The following is an 18,440-nucleotide window of genomic DNA, read 5'->3' as shown; positions in this document are numbered from 1 at the left end:
CATGTTCAAGTCAGCCTTTTTGTTCTTCTTGGTCAAGAGTGGTATTCAGCTAGATTCCTCAACATGAAGCCCATACTTGTCTTGTGTTTTTCTTTTACATGGCATTGAAATGTTTTTCCTCTTTTTGTCTGGTCATCTTGCAAGTCTTTGGCTGTACATTGCAAGTTTTTCTCAGTTGATCTGATCAAACATTTTATGATATTGTGCTTTTTTGTTCAACAGCCTCAAAGGTTTTCTGGTTCAACACACTTTAATCTAAGGAATACGGCTGCCAGCTGTGTCTCTAGGAACTTGTAATGTCTTAGAAATCTTCATGTAGTTTTAGACTTTCTAATATAGCAAACTATTTCTTCTCTATTGATTTTGCGTGAGCTCTGTTGACTTTACCATATTTGCTAATCTTCAGCACATGCATGGGCTAAGAGTATACTATGTGTAACACCCCAAGCTAATTCCATTTTTAATAAGTTTGCAAAGGCTTAAGTATGTTTTAAGACAATTTTGTTTCTGACCATAAAAATAAAAAAACAGCAATGTTGAATAGGGGTTGAATAATTCTGACATAGCTGTGTTATTAAAAAATCCTATAACTCAAAAACATTACATTATATATTGACATTATCACTTTTAATATGCCAGAAAACTGTTGTAGATGCAATTTAGTCCCGGATCTTCAGAAAGAGCAAAAATCATTTGTAAAGTACTGCAGTCTCTGGGGGGTTGAATAATTTAGATTGATTTATATATATATATAAAGTAAGAATCTAAAAGAATAGTTAACACCAATTACATCATTGGATCTTCTGTGGTGACTGTTAGATGAGAGTTCAAACTGCTGATAAAAACATCACAATAATCCACAAGAGTAATCTAAATGAACTAATCCTTGAAAAAGTCTGTAATGACATGACTGTACTGCAAACAAAGCTGCACTCAGTTTTTTGGTCATTAGCCAATTCAAATGGATCCAGCTAATATATGAAGTGAATCTGTGTGTAGGTGTGTTTCATAACCGCTGCAATGTCAAAAGCTTATTATATTTAAATATAAGTGCATTTGAATAGCTAAATGACCAGTTCTGATTGACAGAATGAGTCAGTGGATTTGATGAGTTTTTCTGGCTTTGAGTGGAGGAGGATGTCTGGTGTGGGAATGAATCATCACGCTTACAGTAAAATCACTCACACTCCGGGTAATCTGGCCACTGTCCTGGAAAAAAACAGTGAATAAATATTAAATAATATAAAATCTGCTATTACAGCTCTATTGCAAAAACACAACAAGTAAATAATATGCAGAAAATGTATAAATGATATATGGGCTATGTACAAAACACATTTAAAAAGCATTTAAGTATTCAAATCTTAGACATTTACTAAGATCCTTTTATTATGTTGAAACCAAAACCCACAGTATTATTTAAAGTATCGATAAGCTTAATATATGTAAAATCATAATTTAGTGGGTACTTGCAATTGGAAAGTAGCAGTCCCGAACCCTAACCCCTAAATTTCAACTTATGAAGTGATATTAAAATAATTTTTGCATTTTATTTCATTGTTTTAAAAATATCTTTTTGATTAAAAAAAAAAAAAAGGAAATCATGTCACAGCTGAAACAACTGAAAGTGTATGTTTTAGTCCATAGGCTGAGACTAATTGAGACTACACTCCTAACATTTATGTTTAGGAAATATTTTGTGTCACTCTCTCTCTCATAGCTACATGGGGAGTAGATAAACCCCATCATTTTGAGGTGTGTAACTAAATAATTTCACTACCCAACGTCATTTTTCTATTATTAAACTTAAATTTTGGAGAAAAATTTGGAGAGTTATTCCATAACATTTAGTTTTCATATGTGTACAACTGGTCAGAACTGTGCTAGCTAACCATATCATCTTTGAGCAAGGTTCAAAAGTATCTAGAATTATTACTGAAACAGTCATGATTGCAACATTTGGTTAAGTTTTTGTAGTGACATCTTTGTTTTTTGGGGGTGGAATGCCATAAAATTGCACTACCGTAACAGTCACGACCGAAACATGTCATCATTGTTTCAGTAGTGACAAAGGGAACACATAGTCCTTTATTTGGAGGAAATAAACAACATTTTTTAGTACAGTTATGCACATTTTTAGTATTTTAGTATGTTTTATTAGTGTTTTAATATGTGACCCTGGACCACAAAACCAGTCTTAAGTCGCTGGGGTATATTTGTAGCAATAGCCAAAAATACATTGTATGGGTCAAAATTATTGATTTTTCTTTTATGTCAAAAATCATTAGGAAATTAAGTAAAGATCATGTTCCATGAAGATTTTTTGTAAAATTCCTACTGTAAACCTATCAAAAGGTAATTTTTGATTAGTAATATGCATTGCTAAGAACTTAATTTGGACAACTTTAAAGGTGATTTTCTCAGTATTTTGATTTTTTGCTCCCTTAGATTCCAGATTTTCAAATAGATGTATCTCGACCAAATATTGTCCTATCCTAACAAACCATGCATCAATAGAAAGCTTATTTATTGGGCTTTCATATGATGTATATATCTCAGTTTTGTAAAATTTAACCTTATGACTGGTTTTGTGGTCCAGGGTCACATATGTGGTTGCTACCAAAACATTACTGAAAATGTGTGGTCATGACCGAAACATGAGAGTATATTAAATTAAGATGTTATGATGGTGTTTGGCTCAATGTATGCAAACTAATGAATAATGAATCCTTAAGTTTGAAATCAGTATGATCATCTTTTTCCCTTTCACCAAGATTTTTTTTTTTTAAAATACAACAAATCTCATAAATCACATTTGAAATATTGTTAAAATTGTAATTGTTATTGATCTACCTCTGAAAACGTTATTAAAATAGAAAAAAATATATAGATTTACAAGGAAAATAGTGTATAAGCAACATCTTAATAGGTCAATAACCCTTCTTTAAAATGATATATTACTTGTGTTTCGGTGGAGAGAGGACAAATAGGCCTATTCCAAAACGTTCTGAAAATACAGTATGGGAATTAACTCCACAATTACTAGAAATGTATATCTTGGATATTATACAATTTGCATACACACCAAATTTGTGGAAAAAGACGTTTCCAACTAATTCTTTAGAATGGCCCATATAGGTGAGGACGTGCATGTAGCCTATGTACCCAGAGTTGGAGTTAAACTTTCATGGCTTATTGGAGTTTGTTCAAAGTCCTTTATACAGTTTCTAGGTTGTTTTGCTGCAGATAAGACCAATATTTATACAACAAAATAAGCAAGATTTGCGTCAACATCATTATTTAACGTCAGTCGGCCAACTGTCCACGTAGATCAGTCAATGTCATTCGCCACACAGTATGTATAGATAATTAACGCAGAGCTTTGGCATTATATACTACATGGGAAGTTAATTATGGATAGTTTTTCAAGCTAGTTTATTTCATGTCTCAATTTCGAGTGGTTTCGATAGGCTACTCGTTTTTGAGACGTACCAGCCATTTGCGTTTGTTGACATTTGGCGCCCTCAGGCGGAGAATTGAATGATATGCAAATAGCACGATTAAAACCCCGTTTCTTTATTTTCTTCATTAATTCCCTCGATTGCTAATGTTACGAGAATCCAGCTTGTGTCAAACTTTTGGGATATCTTTATTAGTTTTGTAAATGCAAACGCAGCTCTTCCAGAGTCAAATAATCTGTCAGAGTGACAGAAGGATTGTTGACTGTTTTTTGGGCCTCTTGGTGAAAAAAGAGATGAGAGACCGCTGCAAGATACTGTAAAACAGCGATATTTTATTGCATTTTAAGTCTTGTCTTGAATAACATAGTGGCATGTTAATACACCGCTGTTCAAAGGTTTGGGGTCAGGTGTTTTTTTATTCATTGAGGATGTCTTAAATTGGTCAAAAGTTACAATAGATTCACACCTTCCAGAAAAAAAAAATTAAGCAACACAACTGTTTTCAACATTGTTAATAAGAAATATTTCTTGAGCAGCAAATCAGCATATTAGAAGGATTTCTGAAGGATCATGTAACACTGAAGACTGGAGTAATAGCTGCTGAAAGTTCAGTAGCCTTGGTGAGCATAAGACACCTCTTTCAGACCATAGAGTTTTAAATTTATTGTCAGGACAATGAACAACCTGGCTGTGGGCATTTGGCTAGAACATTGCATTTGTAAGTCAGGCCCATAGGCTACATAACTTCAAAACCTTTACTGAGAAACTGCAGAAGCATGTCCTGAACCCTCTGAACTCCTGACATTTGAAGTTTTAGAATTGCCATGTCATGTCAGAGCCTTAAGATAGACTGACCTACTTAGTTTGCCAAATCAGAGACTGTGATCTGTGTTTGGAATGCTGCCCAAACGGAGCAGTTGGATCAGAGACGGGGGTCTGACACTATAACTTGACCCCCGTCTCTGATCCAGTTGCTCAGTTTGGGCAGCATTCCAAACACAATTCAAGTTCAGTGATTCTTATGAAATAAATGTGCATTCCTAGAATGAAATGCAGCTTCAGGCAACAAAAGTCACCTTGATCTGGATTGTTGAGTTCAGAAACTGAAACCTTCACTCATGCATTGATTTCAACAAATACACAAATTGCACAATATTTATTTGGTTACAATTTTATTAAAACATTTGAAATACAAAAGGCAAGAGTACTTGCACAAGCCATGCCCATGCACCAGCACATAATAATATTGTTAAATACACTTGTGACATGCTGCAAAATGTTGTTAAATATATTACAAATATTCAAACATATGCTGCAGCATACATATACTTCAAGTACAATATAAAGCAATTGCTTCTCCAATATAAAGCGTGTCTATTTACACTTCAGCAAGCTTACAACTTTATTACAGTATTACTGTAATAACACTGTTTGCAGATTGACTATCATTCGACAAACATTTCATGTGGCAATCAGCTGTGTTCTTGTGCAAGAGCTGAGAACATACTGAAAACAGGCAAGAAAGTACAATCACAGAGTTATGGTTTTAACCTTGTTCAATAACCCTCGGACCAAAAAAAAAAAAAAAAAAGGATAGAATTCAAGTTCTAATCTCTACCCTGTGGCCGGTAATCACTTGAAAAAAGTAGTGACACCTGAAACTCAATCTACAAAGCAAATCCTTCAGGTTTACATTTCTCCATTGTAGTGTAACCATTAAGGTGTGTTTGCATCTAATAAGAAGTGTGAGCATATCTGGTTTGTTTTGTCATTAACCTCTGTTTCCTTAAATATCTATCCTTCTTCTTTCAGAGACGTTCAGCACACATCCAGAAACCAAACTGGAATTTCAGCAATGACCAGCAATGTTATAAATATAACATCACTGTCAGAGGGATGGAGGTAAGAAAGATATGAAAGTAACAAATAATCTTGTTGTGTGCAGTAGCTGTCCTAAATTATATTTTCATGTTAAAGTGTTAAAGAACAATATGGAATTTTTGATTCCATGTACAGGTAAAAAAAAAAAAGCAGCAAACTTCTTTATCAGGACTTTTACAGTAATTAGATAATTTGGTTGAGCAAACCATATTTTGATGACCCTTGAACTCCAAGACATGCTTTATGAAAAACTGTATCTACTAAAGACATGCTGTACAAAAAGTACAACTTATCAGTCAAAGAAAGATAGAACACAAATAGTACTAAAATACAATATCTGCAAGAAAAGGAACATTTTGAGAAACACACTTCACTGTTGCTTTCATGACCCTGGTTGATTAGTGGCATTAGCAATTTGGTTCATTAGAACCTAAATAAAACATTAAAGGGATAGTTAACTCAAAAACCAACATTCTGTCACCTTTCAGCATTTACTCATTCATATGTCATTCTAAACCTGTAAGACACAAAAAGGCTTTATGAGTTAAGTTTTTTTTGGGATGTGAAAAATGCAGAAAACTTTTTTTCAATTTATGACGAATGGAAGTGTCAAATGCAGTGTGTAAACGTCATTGACACAGCATGAGAACATTTCGGATCAGAATTTCAGACTCAGTGTGCAAGGACCTTAACTTTTTTTGTCCATATAATGAAAGCCAATGGGGTTCAAAATGAGACTGTGCCCCACTGACTTTCAGTCACAGGGCCATTTTTAAAAATATCTAGTTTTTGCAAACAGAAACTCATACAGGTTTAGATTTACATGAGCATGAGTAAATGACAGAATTTTATTTTTGGGTATACTGTCACTTGAAGCTAATCAACACACTCTACCAGTCAAAAGTTTTTGAACAGTAAGATTTTTAATGTTTTTAAAGTTTCTTCTGCTCACCAAGCCGGCATTTATTTGATCCATAGTACAGCAAAAACAGTACAAAATTTTAATAATTTTGCTTTTTAAAATATTTTTTTCTACTTTAATATACTTTAAAATGTAATTTATGCCTGTGGTTTCAAATAATTTTTTGCATCATTACTCCAGTCACACAATCCTTCAGAAATCATTGTAATATTCAGATTTTCTGCTCAAAAAACATTTATTATTATGTTGAAAACAGCTGAGTAGATTTTTTTCCAGTTTCTTTGATAAAAGCATTTTCTGAAAAAGTAAATCTTTTGTAACATTATAAATGTCTTTATAATCACTTTTGATTAAGTAAAGCATCCTTACTAAATAGAAAGTATTAATTTCTATCATTTCCTTACCAAAAAATAAATAAATAAATTCACTTATACTGACTCCAAGCTTTTGAATGATTATCCCCCGGTTTCACAGACAAGGCTTAAGCCTAGTCCTAGACTAAAATGTAAGTCTGAGCCGTTTCAACTGAAACAAAATTGCACTGATTGATCTTAAAATATATCAGTGCCTTTGTTTTGTCTCAAGATGCACACCTGTAATGTTTTTTTCCAAGCATGTTTATAAAAAATGACTTAAATGTCCTAATTGAACTATGGCCTAATCCTGGCTTAGTCTAAACCCTGTCTGTGAAACTGGGCCGTAGTGTATAACGTTACAAAAGCTTTTTTTAAATTATTATTTTAGATAAATGCTGATCTTTGGGTCGTTATATTCATCAAAGAATCCTGATAAAAATGTACTCAACTGTTTTAAATACTGATAATAGTAATAATAAAAAAATGTTTCTTGAACAGCAAATCAGCATATTAGAATGATTTCTGAAGGATCATGTGACACTGAAGACTGGAGTAATGATGCTGAAAATTTTGATTTGATCACAGAAATAAATTACATTTTAAAATGTATTCAAATAGAAAACAGTTATTTTAAAAAGTAAAGATATTTCAAAATGTTACAGTTATTGCTGTACTTTGGATCAAATAAATGCAGGCTTGGTAAGCAGAAGCAACTTTAAAAACCATTAAAAATCTTACTGTTTAAAAACGTTTGACTGGTACTATATCTTAGTTACAGAGCATTCCAACTTAAAAGTACATATCTAGACCTATTTTACTTTCTATTCTCATTCTTCCTCTCTCGCCATTTTAAATGACCTTTGTTTTACTTTTTATTCATTCACAAATTAAAAGCTAATTTTGGCACAATACAAGCACTACATAAAGTCTCTCCTCAGTGCAAAATCTGCTGAACCTACATTAGTACATTTCCAGTCTTGATTTATGGTTTTGTTGCATTTTGACGGTTTTATTGTGATAGTAGGTCTGCGGTGAGCTCAGCATAACTTTTTCTGTTTGGCTTAATTCCACATATAACCACCGCTCACATACCAAAAATTTAAAACCCTTTCAAAGGCAGCTGCCATGAATATGTGAAAATAAAAATACACTCAGAGTAATACATTCCCCTATGGTATAGTAACATTTTGCTGTGCTGATATTTTACTGATAATGCGGTAATGAGATTGTGCGTAAGATTAGAATTGATAATGTACGTAACAGAGCATGTGGAAGAAAGAGTTCATCGGCTTCTACTGTCCACCAATGACGTGTGGGTTAAACTGCACTATAATGATTGTGATATCATCCCTATACATGCGGGCTAATTCCTCTGGCAAGCTTAACATCTTTGACAACCTCTCATGGTCCACCATTCCAAACTCATTACTCCCCACCGCATGCCGAATCAGATGCGTAGCCGCATTCTGGTCCTCAAAGGTGGAGGAGATGCGAGCTTTCCTCTCCTGCAACAATCCCTGCATCTGACCCAAGGTCACTTTATAGCCACCAACAGTGACTGGCTGCTGCTGATGCACTCCAGTGAGATGTTCACCTACAATCCTCACCACCTCCTGCCTGTGTAGCGTTTCCCAAAGCCCATCTGAGCCTATAACAAGGAAACGATCCTGTGGACGAAGGCGGTGTCGCGTCACCTCCGGTTCAGCCGTAAGGTAGGGTGGTGTATGGTAGTTCGGTGGGATGAACTTAGCGTGCTCATTCTCATGAAGCTGGTCCGGTCCAGACTCAAGAACACGCCGTTGCAGATCAATACTCCACTTGAATTTAACATCTCCGAAGGCGCGAAACGGCATGAGTAAGCCCAACAGGCGATCCTGCTTCACCACAGTCTTGGCCTCAGAATGCGGGTGCTCAGAGCGCACACGCTTTACCTCAGATTCATTCTGCGCATTGTGGTCGTTGGTGAGCGTAAGTGCAGAAAAAGAGCCGTCAGGTTCTTGTACGCCTAGGACTGCGCGGCCATCTCCAGTGTTGGCAACGTTCAGCTCGTTACCATCAATGTGTGCAACACATGCGGTCGCGCCTGAGAATGCAACACGAAGCACCCAGTAGTGCAAGAACGCATTTGGGTCGCCAACTTGCGCTTCAAGGGATATGTCATTGTCCAGCCTTTTGAAGGCACTCACAAGAGCTTCAGCCACATCCGGCTGCTCCCCAGGTACGCTCAGGTCTAGCAGTTCCTGCCAGTATGTGCGCAAGCTAGAGAAGTACAGCCGTGAAGCCTCCTTGCTAAAGTAGTCGTTGGGATGCTTGTGCCACTGTAGAATCGGATGAAGAGCTCGTCCGCTCTCCATTGCGTTCTCCAGTTCCATCAAAGTCTCATGTGGCAGTAATGAAACGGCGATGTAATAGAAGAGCCGCTCGCTGAGTGCCTGAGCACACGCGCAGCCTGCGTGGCCATCAAATACGCCGTAAAGCATACCACGGGTTTGCAAGCACGTCGCTGCACTTCGCCGATCCTCAATGGGTGCGTTTGCGGGTAGTTGGTTGCTGTCAAAGCCCATGACCGAACTGAGGTTCTTGCCATCAAACTCAGGAACTTTGAAGCTGTACTCATTAGCTTTTAGAATGCTGTTAACCTGAGGTGGGGTCAAGTAGTAGGTGTGCCATGCAGGTGAGGTCCTGTATCCCCGCACCTGGTGCTGCCATCTTTTTTCAAAGCTGTGTGGCTGAGATGCATTGACGCATGGATGAGGAGACCGACTGCAGTTTTGGCATGTTATGGCTGGCACCAGGATCCGACCAAAGCTCCTGCCATGGATGACCCTGAACACCTGGGAGGTAGCAGCCATGATCAGTTGACCTTACCCTCAAAGGACCTGCAGGAAAACCATAGCTCTATTAGAAAAGTTAAATGACATGCGAGCTATATAAGTAAAACAGTAGTCAGGTTAACAATTAAAACAAGCTTTACAACATGATTATCAAGTTCTTGATGTGAAAATACCTTCACATGACTGTAGTTTATATGACTGAAGGTCCTTGCACACAGAGACCAAAGTCTTTGTATGCATTTTTTTTTGTATTCGTCATCCTAAAAATTTATCACGAACAGAAACCTTGCACACTGGAGTCTGATGCGTATTAATTAATCTGTTTAGATAATTCATAAAGTAGAGAAGAGGAAAAGAGGGAATGATCCCGGGCGATTCAAAGTTTACTTCAGGATGTTAGTGGCTCAGTTTGATGCTTTGCTAGCGATACTGGAGCCACATATTAAAAAGAAGACCACCAATTTCCGTGAACTCAGTGTGCAAAGACCTATACAGTGCTCAACTTGTCAGATGGCATTCTCAAAAAGCTTGCCACAAAAGCAAAAAAAACTTTTTTTTTTTTTTTTTGATGGATAAAAGTTTCAAAGGCAGTGTGTAAACATAATAGATCTTGTGGTCATATGTGACCCTGGACCACAAAACCAGTCATAAAGAATTGTATTTATTTATTTATACATCATCTGAAAGCTGGATAAATACATTTTCTATTGATGTATGGTTTGGCATAGATGGCATAAAAATTTGAAATCTGAGAACATCGCCTTTAAAGTTGAACATATTAAGTTCTTAGCCATGCATATTGCTAATCAAAAATTAAGTTGATATATTTTTGGTAGATAATTTACAAAATATCTTCCTGGAACATGATCTTTACTTAATATCCTAATGATTTTTGGCATAAAAGAAAAAAAAACTATCATCCTGACCAATAAAATGTATTGTTGGCTATTGCTACAAATATACCTGTGCTACTTATGGCTGTTTTTTTAACGTGAACATTTCGGATTAAAATTTTGAACTCAGTGTGCAGGGACCTTATGCCAAGGCTATAAGGTCAAGGCATGGAAAAGCCATTCCATTCAGGATGGGAGAGTGTCCCAAGGCTATTTATAGTCCCATGCTGCCACATTCTTGGCATTGGGCACTGCCTGTCCCACTGGCCTATTACTGTCCCCTGTAACATTTACCTATTACATAAAGCAAGACTGCTGCAACCCAATGTGCACTGCAGTTCTTCCCTGCCTTTCAGGTTGGTCCTCTTTTAAAAGAATTTCTGTCAGCAATTTTCTTTGCCCAACCCAAATTGTCTTTTGACATCTCTAGTGCTATCTGTCTGTCATCACAACCCCAGATGTTCTTATTTTCTTGTGATATGCAAACATTATAATTTACTAATTTACTAATTACTAATTTAATAAGTTACAACATGGCGTATGTTTTATCCAATGGAAACTCAGGTGAACAGTTCTGTTCCTATTTAGCCCTCTCTTATTTTCACTTTTGTTACTGAAATGTTAAAAAAAGGGCATTTGAAATGTGTAGGCTACTCACTTTTTTACATTTTGTTTTGACTTTGGGGGTAACAATATTGCGTTACATTACATTACTTTTTATGGAAAGTAATAAATATTGCAGGTTTGCGGTATATTTTGAGTTTGCATTTTACTGTTTTAATTCATTTTGATGAATACTGAAGTCAGTAAATAGGACAGAGTAACTGGCGTTACTTATTTGAAAAAGTAAATTAAAAAGTAATGCGTTACTTTGCTAGTTACTTGAAAAAAGTAATCTGATCACGTAACTCGCGTTACACTCCAACACTGGGATCAGCACCCTTCAAAAAAAAATGTACACCCTACTGCAAACCGAGTACTCACACATTAAGATTTCCACCAGAATGCATACAGAGGGTTAAACTGAAAGTCCTGTACTCCTAAAACAGCTCGCGGCTTCGTTACATGCAGTTCAAATCAAGAAGGTATCCTTAACATACCACCAGGCGGGTTACTTCAACCATCCCAGATAACCAATATATCAGATGTTAGAGCGATTTTAATTTATTACTTAACGATAAAACAAGTTGCAAAACATGGGAAAAGGCTCAGTTGAGTAACGTTACTACGCCCCGTCCACATCATCCAGCATACATAACGTTACTCGCTCGCTACTAGTGCCATATTGTTTACATTTGGGCTTGGCAACATAATTTAGTAGAAATCATCGTAGAGAAACATAATCGGATGAATGTTCCTGTGTTTAAAGCGGAAAAAGTGATTCGGATAGCGCACGGTTTGCACTGCAAACCCCCGTTTCACTGCGTGACTGTACCGCAGGCAAATATCAAACGCTAATGCATCTCCAATGCGCTGTATAGGAAGCATTGCACGCTATTGTCGTACGAACTACATGCGCGACTTATTACAGCCTAACAAAAGAGAAATAGTCTTACCTGAGGATATTAGTGGTTGTCCGAGTTTGTGGTCGATGTTTGATCAGGCTACATTAGTTCATGTGCACTCTCCCCGCCCGTATCCTGCAAGCCTTGTTCGCCTCCACTCCCACCGGACAACATGATTGGTTCACTTACATAGCTGCTACGTCATCAGAGGTGTAGCTACGATTAACCTTTCTTGTTCCGGTATGTATACCAAAAGCTGCCAAAATAATACATTAGTATATAACCCTGGACCACAAAACCAGTTCTAAGATTCAATTTTTGAAAATTGAGATTTATACATCATCATCTGGATAAATAAGGTTTCCATTGATGTATGGTTTGTTGGGATAGGACAATATTTGGCAGCCATACAACTATGTAAAAATATGGAATCTGAGGGTGCAAAAAATTTAAAAATATTGAGAAAATCGCCTTTAAAGCTCTTAGGAATGCATACTACTAAGTAAAAATTAAATTTTTACATATTTACGGTTGGAAATTTACAAAATATCTTCATCGAACATGATCTTAATGTAATATCCTAATGATTTTTGGCATACATTTCTACTTTTATTTTCTTTATTTATGTATTATTGCATTTCTCTACTTATATTTATACTCAAATCGTCCTACATTGCTGTTTTACCTTTTTTTGTAAAGGGTGTTTGACCCTCTTTGTTTGATTTTGAAGTTGGAGGAGAAAATGGGAGTTTTTTTAACAAACATACCATAATAACTGCCATGCACTGGAATACACAGAGCAAGACAAGCATTTGAGGTTAAAAAGTAGGCTATATAAATTGTCAATTTATTTTAGAAAATAACTGATCGTTTTGCTAGAGAAGACTATGCACCGATTCGAATCGGCCGATCATGCTTGCGCGTTTTGTCAGTAAAGCTGGTTCTGTAATCAGCGGTAAATGCCATCAGGTGCGTGATTTCACGTTGAGCCGTATATACTACACACAGCCGTTGTTTACCGACGAGCTGCGCAAATCAATGTTCATTATCAGAGTGGAAAGTTTTTTTTACAACCTGTTAAAAAAAAAATAGGCACACATAGACATCAAGAACCAGCCCATGAATCTCAACAATGGTGACAAACGGCATATTCAGATAAACAGATCAACTCTGAACTCTCATCATTTATTCATGCCGCAATGCATGATGGGAGTCATGGATGAGTTCTGATTGGCTACAACACGCTTTTTGATGGTCACCGTTGTTGTGATTCTCACGCTGATTCTTCATCTCTGTGTCTAAATTGAAATAAGCTTTTTTTTTTATCTGTCTGATTATGCCAAAACTGATTTGATTGCTCTTTTGTTCACAGTTTCTTGTAGTCTGTAAGGAAATTCTTTGTCAAATACTGATGTCACTAAATGATGATTATGTCAAGCACAGTCAATGCCACCTGATGACTTTTGCTCTTGGCTTATCTGGCTGTTGTAACTCACAGCCAAACAAGACCTAATATTGAAGATTTAAGGGTCATTCACAGCGGAAAGTGCTTCAGGGCTGACTTAGGCAAGAAAGAAGCTTTTGAGTAGTGCAAGTCAATGAATGAATGGCTTAAAAGTGGACGATATGGCCAAAATCTATCTAATATGATGGCCTGATTGATTTAAAATAATTGTATATATAGTATAGGGTGAACATGCATACTTTTTTTCCCTCAAACATGAATATGAATAAAGTGCAAATTTAATAGAATGAGTCATTCACAGTAGAAGGTGCTTCAGGGTCTGAGGTTTTTTGCAGTCTCCACAATGAGAAACTCAAACTCTTCTGTTTGGATGACAAACAGCCTGTGTGTGTTCTGTGCAGAGATGCCAAAAACATGCCAATCACAGTTTACACCCCTTCAATGAAGCTGTTCCATCTTACAAGGTAAGTATATTATTCATTTTAAATTCTTAGAATAATATCTTTCTATAAACATTAGCAACATGTTTTATAAACAATATGCAGTGAATATAATAAGATATGTATGTACATCATGTAAACACAGGTCCTTTATGATACATACATCAATGACTACACACAAACAGAAGACTCTAAAATCTCATTGCAACAAATATCGTACAAATTTCCACTTCGCTTATAAAACAGCATTGAAGACCTTACAAAATAAACTCGAACACACAAAAGAAATGTGAAACAAGGTGCGGATCACAAGTCAGGAGACAGCATTAAATATTGATTGATTTGCATCACAGCGATTATCAAAAGTATGTAATAATTCCTGTTCCTGAACAGAGGTGGGTAGAGTACCCAAAATCTGTACTCAAGTAAAAGTACAAGTACTTATGGAAATATTTACTCAAGTAAGAGTAAAAGTAACAATCTTAATAGTTACTTGAGTAAGAGTGAAAAAGTATCCGATGGAAAAAGTGCTCAAGTAGCTAGTTACTAGTTACTTCTGATCTGATTGATATGAAGTGAAAACCCTGAATTTCAAACTGTTTGGAAAGCTTCCGCACACCTCTCCTTGAAAACATTGGCTGAAGTAAGGTGTTTATTTATATATATATATATATATTTGGTGGCCCGAAAATTAATTTAACTAACCCAAATAAAAAAAAAAATACCTTTTTTTAATATAGAAAATCAGATAGGAGTCTAATCAAAAATGTTTTTAATACACAAATATAAACAAGTATCAAGGAAGTAATTTTATTTCATTATATTTATTTCATTTAGTGTATCTGCAGAATTTTTAAATATTAATTTAAAGCAATTCATAACCATTTTTAAGATCTGCAAAAGTAAAATAAACAGTAATGGGATTGGACAATGTAAAATAGAATATTAAGCCATAAAATGGCATGATTTAAAATTCAGATACAGTTTCACACAAAAACAAAATATGTTAGGCTACACTATGGCATTTCATCCTTTATAACATTAAAAGGGATAAATTGAGTATATAATTTATTATATTTTAAAACATATTTTAAAACATAAATATTACTGTACTTGTTTAGATTTTTAGAAGGCACTTTTTACATTTACAACTCTGTGTTTGCTGCATAAAAACATGGGTCGATAATTGCAATCATTTGACCATAAACTGCTGAAAAAAATGTATTGGAAATGAAAAATGAATTCTCTGTCACCAGGGGGCGCTTTAGGAGCGCTGAAATATTACGGTTTCCATAGTAACAGCTGTATACAAAGCAGCATTAACGCAGTTTTATCAGACATGAAATGTGACACGTTTCTGAGGACAGTAAAGAAGCAACGCCATCAATGTAGCGAAGTAAAAGTAAAGTTTTTTCCTATAAATGTACTTGAGTAAGAGTAAAAGTACCTATCTTTAAATATACTCTAAAAGTACTAGTTACCCCAAAAATGTACTCAAGTAAACAGTGGCGGCTCCTGACAAATATCTCTGGGGGGGCAACTGTTCCGATGATGGTAAAGATAACCGCTTTAATGGGTAAAATTATGATAAAATTCAGATAGCCAACTTTACAGCATTACATTGCATTGTTTGATTTGGTTTCCCTGTTCCTAGATGGCAACATCAGGCATGAATTGTACAAACTGTACAGTATTTTGAATAGCTATATTAAATTTATCGCAATGGTCTCAAATACACTGAAACACTTCCACCATGGCCATCAAGAAACACATTGTCATCAACTAGTTTGCCCTCTAAGAGTAAAAAAAAAAAAAAGCCATACTGCTTTACAATTAAAGACTTTTTATTTCTCATATTAAAACTGTAATTAATCAAATCTTTCCAGAACATATTCAGTATAAATTTGGCTGCCAATATGCAATCAATACAACTATTTAAAATTCAACATTTGGAGAATACAACATATAACATACAAGGCCATAACCAGGTTTTGAAAATTAGTGAGGTGTTAAGAATTGTGCTATAATAACACCCACAAATGCACTACATATAGCCTAAACTTCAAAATAGACAGACATGTAGATGATTGTGAAAGATTTTTTATTCAGTATAATGTTTTACATGGAAAGTTCGTTTTTTTTAGCTGAGGGAATTTTTATTTTATAACAAGTTATAAAAATAACGTTAGAATAATGACACTGACATAAAACTAACGTTCAACTTTCCACTTTATAAACGTCCCAAAGTGTCACACTAAATTGGACAAACGAGTCAAAAAACACGTATAATAGGTGGATCTGGCAACAAACGGAGGCCGCTGCACTCGCGCTCTCACTCAACGCGTTCTCAAGCCCCTTTCACTGCGCTAGCTTCTCGCAGCAAACACTCATGTGATATGAGGTGGTTTAAACGGCTAAATAATCATTCGAAGAGCTTGACATTTTATTTTTGAATATAAAAAATGACCGAGGTCCGGACCTCGGTGACCTCATAGCTGGCTACGGCCGTGATAACATAAACAATTCACCATTTAATAACACACATCACTTGTATTGAAATTTTGCTCGCTTCTCTTTTAAGCAGGCAAAGTGATCAATTACCCTCTCATTAAAATCAGGCATGTTCCTGACAAGTTCCCTCTCCATTGAAAGCATGGCCGATGCATTCAGACGTCTCGCTACGCGTGCGTGCTGTACATCTTCGAGCACGCATCAGTGCGTATTACGAAATCACGTTGGGGCGAGCCCTCCCGGTGCCCATTGAAATGCATTGTAGGGTTCAAAATTTGAAAAAAAAAAAATCTCACAATATAACTCTATGAGACCGGCTGGGGCGATTTTCAATCTGACTGAGATCGCCCCAAGGGGGCGGGGTTTTAGGTTGGAAAGTGACATTCAGGCTGTTGATTGCATAGATATATATATATCTATATGGTTGATTGTACCGTAATATGCAGACTAGGACTAGCAAAATAAGAGTCTTTTTCTCCTCTCTTTTTTCGTGTGGCTCAAGGAGGGCGATGCACTATCGCCCACCATGGGCCAGCCGCCCCTGCAAGTAAATGTAACGAAGTAAATGTAATTCGTTACTACCCACCTCTGTTCCTGAACCACATTAAATGAATATAGCTGGTGTGGACTATTAAAGAAAATGCATAATAAGAGGATGCAACCAAAAGCATCACAACACTGGCAATGCCTGATACAACTGTTTATTCATATTAATATCTGAATAATAAAGCATCTGTTCTCTCTCTTATCAGCTCCTGTGATTCTGGACCCAGACACTGCACATCCACGTCTGACACTGTCTGATGGTCTGGCCAGTCCGGCATACTTGATTCAGATGCATTTGCCTTTGTTTCCTGTGTTCTGGATTCTGAGGGCTTTAACATAGGGAACACACTGATGGGATGTGTATTCAGAAAAACATGCCAATCACAGGTTCTGCCTCAATGAAGCAGTTTCTTCATACAAGGTAAGAAAGATGACTCTCATTTCATGTTCCCTTCATGCTTAATTGCTATATTTCTTTAAAATAAATGCCTTTTGTAAATGCAAATACATTTTACCCAGTATTTTCTTGTCGATCCATCAGTTCACATTTACAACTCTGGACGTTTCTGCTTAAAAATATGAGGCAATTTTCACTTTGGTCTGAATAAAAACAGCAGTAGGGTTCTTTAAAAAAAATGCAAATTCATTATCTGCCAGCAGCAGGCGCTTTTGGAAAGGCAGAAAGGTAGCGGGTTTACCATTAAGGCAGTACACAATGCAGCACAACACCTTACGTTGAAAACGTGCAGCTCTCTTGTTTAATCAATAAAATCATAGTTTTTTGAAGTTTAATCATAAAGCTATATTTCAATTCTTGTCAGTCTTTCCCCCAATTTAGGACCTCTTGAATCATAATTAACTCTTTCTTGTACCATTTAAGAGTTTTTATGGCCTTAAATCTAAAACAACTAAATTTGCACGTAAATAAACTTACCCCGCAACACAGTCAAAATGGTCAAAATGGCTGGTCTGTCCTTCTGTGCCTCCACTTGCACGATTGTGCCGTTGTGGATCTGTTCACATTTGTATTCCGGTTTGTTTGGTTTATTTGTTCCGGACCAAAAAGGAAAATGATACATTTGATTGTGGTCCGCTTAGCATTCACACTTGCATTACACCTAATGCAGTCTGCTGAACTAAGCACACTCATTGTTGCGTGTATATGTGTGTACATTTTATTTTCACCACCTGCGAACCCACAAAACTCACTTTACCTCCTCCTTGCTCCAAGTTTGCCCTCTGCTCATTTTGTTTTGGATACACTGCTTGTTCCCTTCGTGATAATCATGTCGCATAGTGTTGCACCTTGTCGTTACTTCCTGTTTTTGTTTGTTTAAAAGTATTTGGTCCGTGTTGCGCTCATATTTCATTCGAACCGCACCAGAGTTTGTCTGGAAGCGTACCGAGACCCATCTTGGTCCACTTCCAAACAAACCTTCCAGGATTCGTCGAACTAAACATTACAAGTGTAAATACACCTTTAATGTGCTGAGTAATGTCATCTTTCCCACCTTGTTTGATATTAAAATTAGTGTGACACACTTTGCAAAAGGCATGGGCACTATCAATATGGCTTCGAGCTATTAAATAAGCATAAGATTTCTGGTTTATTAGCCACTATAGTGA

At 36.2% G+C, this 18,440-nt stretch overlaps 1 protein-coding gene across 1 annotated transcript; it reads right to left on the bottom strand.

Annotated features, from left to right (window-relative positions):
- Nucleotides 1–4,622: 4,622 nt before the first annotated feature.
- On the bottom strand, nucleotides 4,623–12,035 carry pdp1 (pyruvate dehydrogenase phosphatase catalytic subunit 1). Its single transcript, XM_073847446.1, has 2 exons — nucleotides 11,904–12,035; nucleotides 4,623–9,499 (listed from the first exon to the last, which is right to left on the bottom strand). Exon 2 carries the CDS (start codon nucleotides 9,470–9,472, stop codon nucleotides 7,913–7,915), a length of 1,560 nt encoding a protein of 519 aa, XP_073703547.1. The 5' UTR covers nucleotides 9,473–9,499; nucleotides 11,904–12,035; the 3' UTR covers nucleotides 4,623–7,912.
- Nucleotides 12,036–18,440: the final 6,405 nt, after the last annotated feature.

This window comes from Garra rufa, chromosome 9 (assembly GCF_049309525.1).
Source record: "Garra rufa chromosome 9, GarRuf1.0, whole genome shotgun sequence".
Classification (NCBI taxonomy): domain Eukaryota; kingdom Metazoa; phylum Chordata; class Actinopteri; order Cypriniformes; family Cyprinidae; genus Garra; species Garra rufa.
This window is presented reverse-complemented; position numbering and strand designations above follow the sequence as displayed.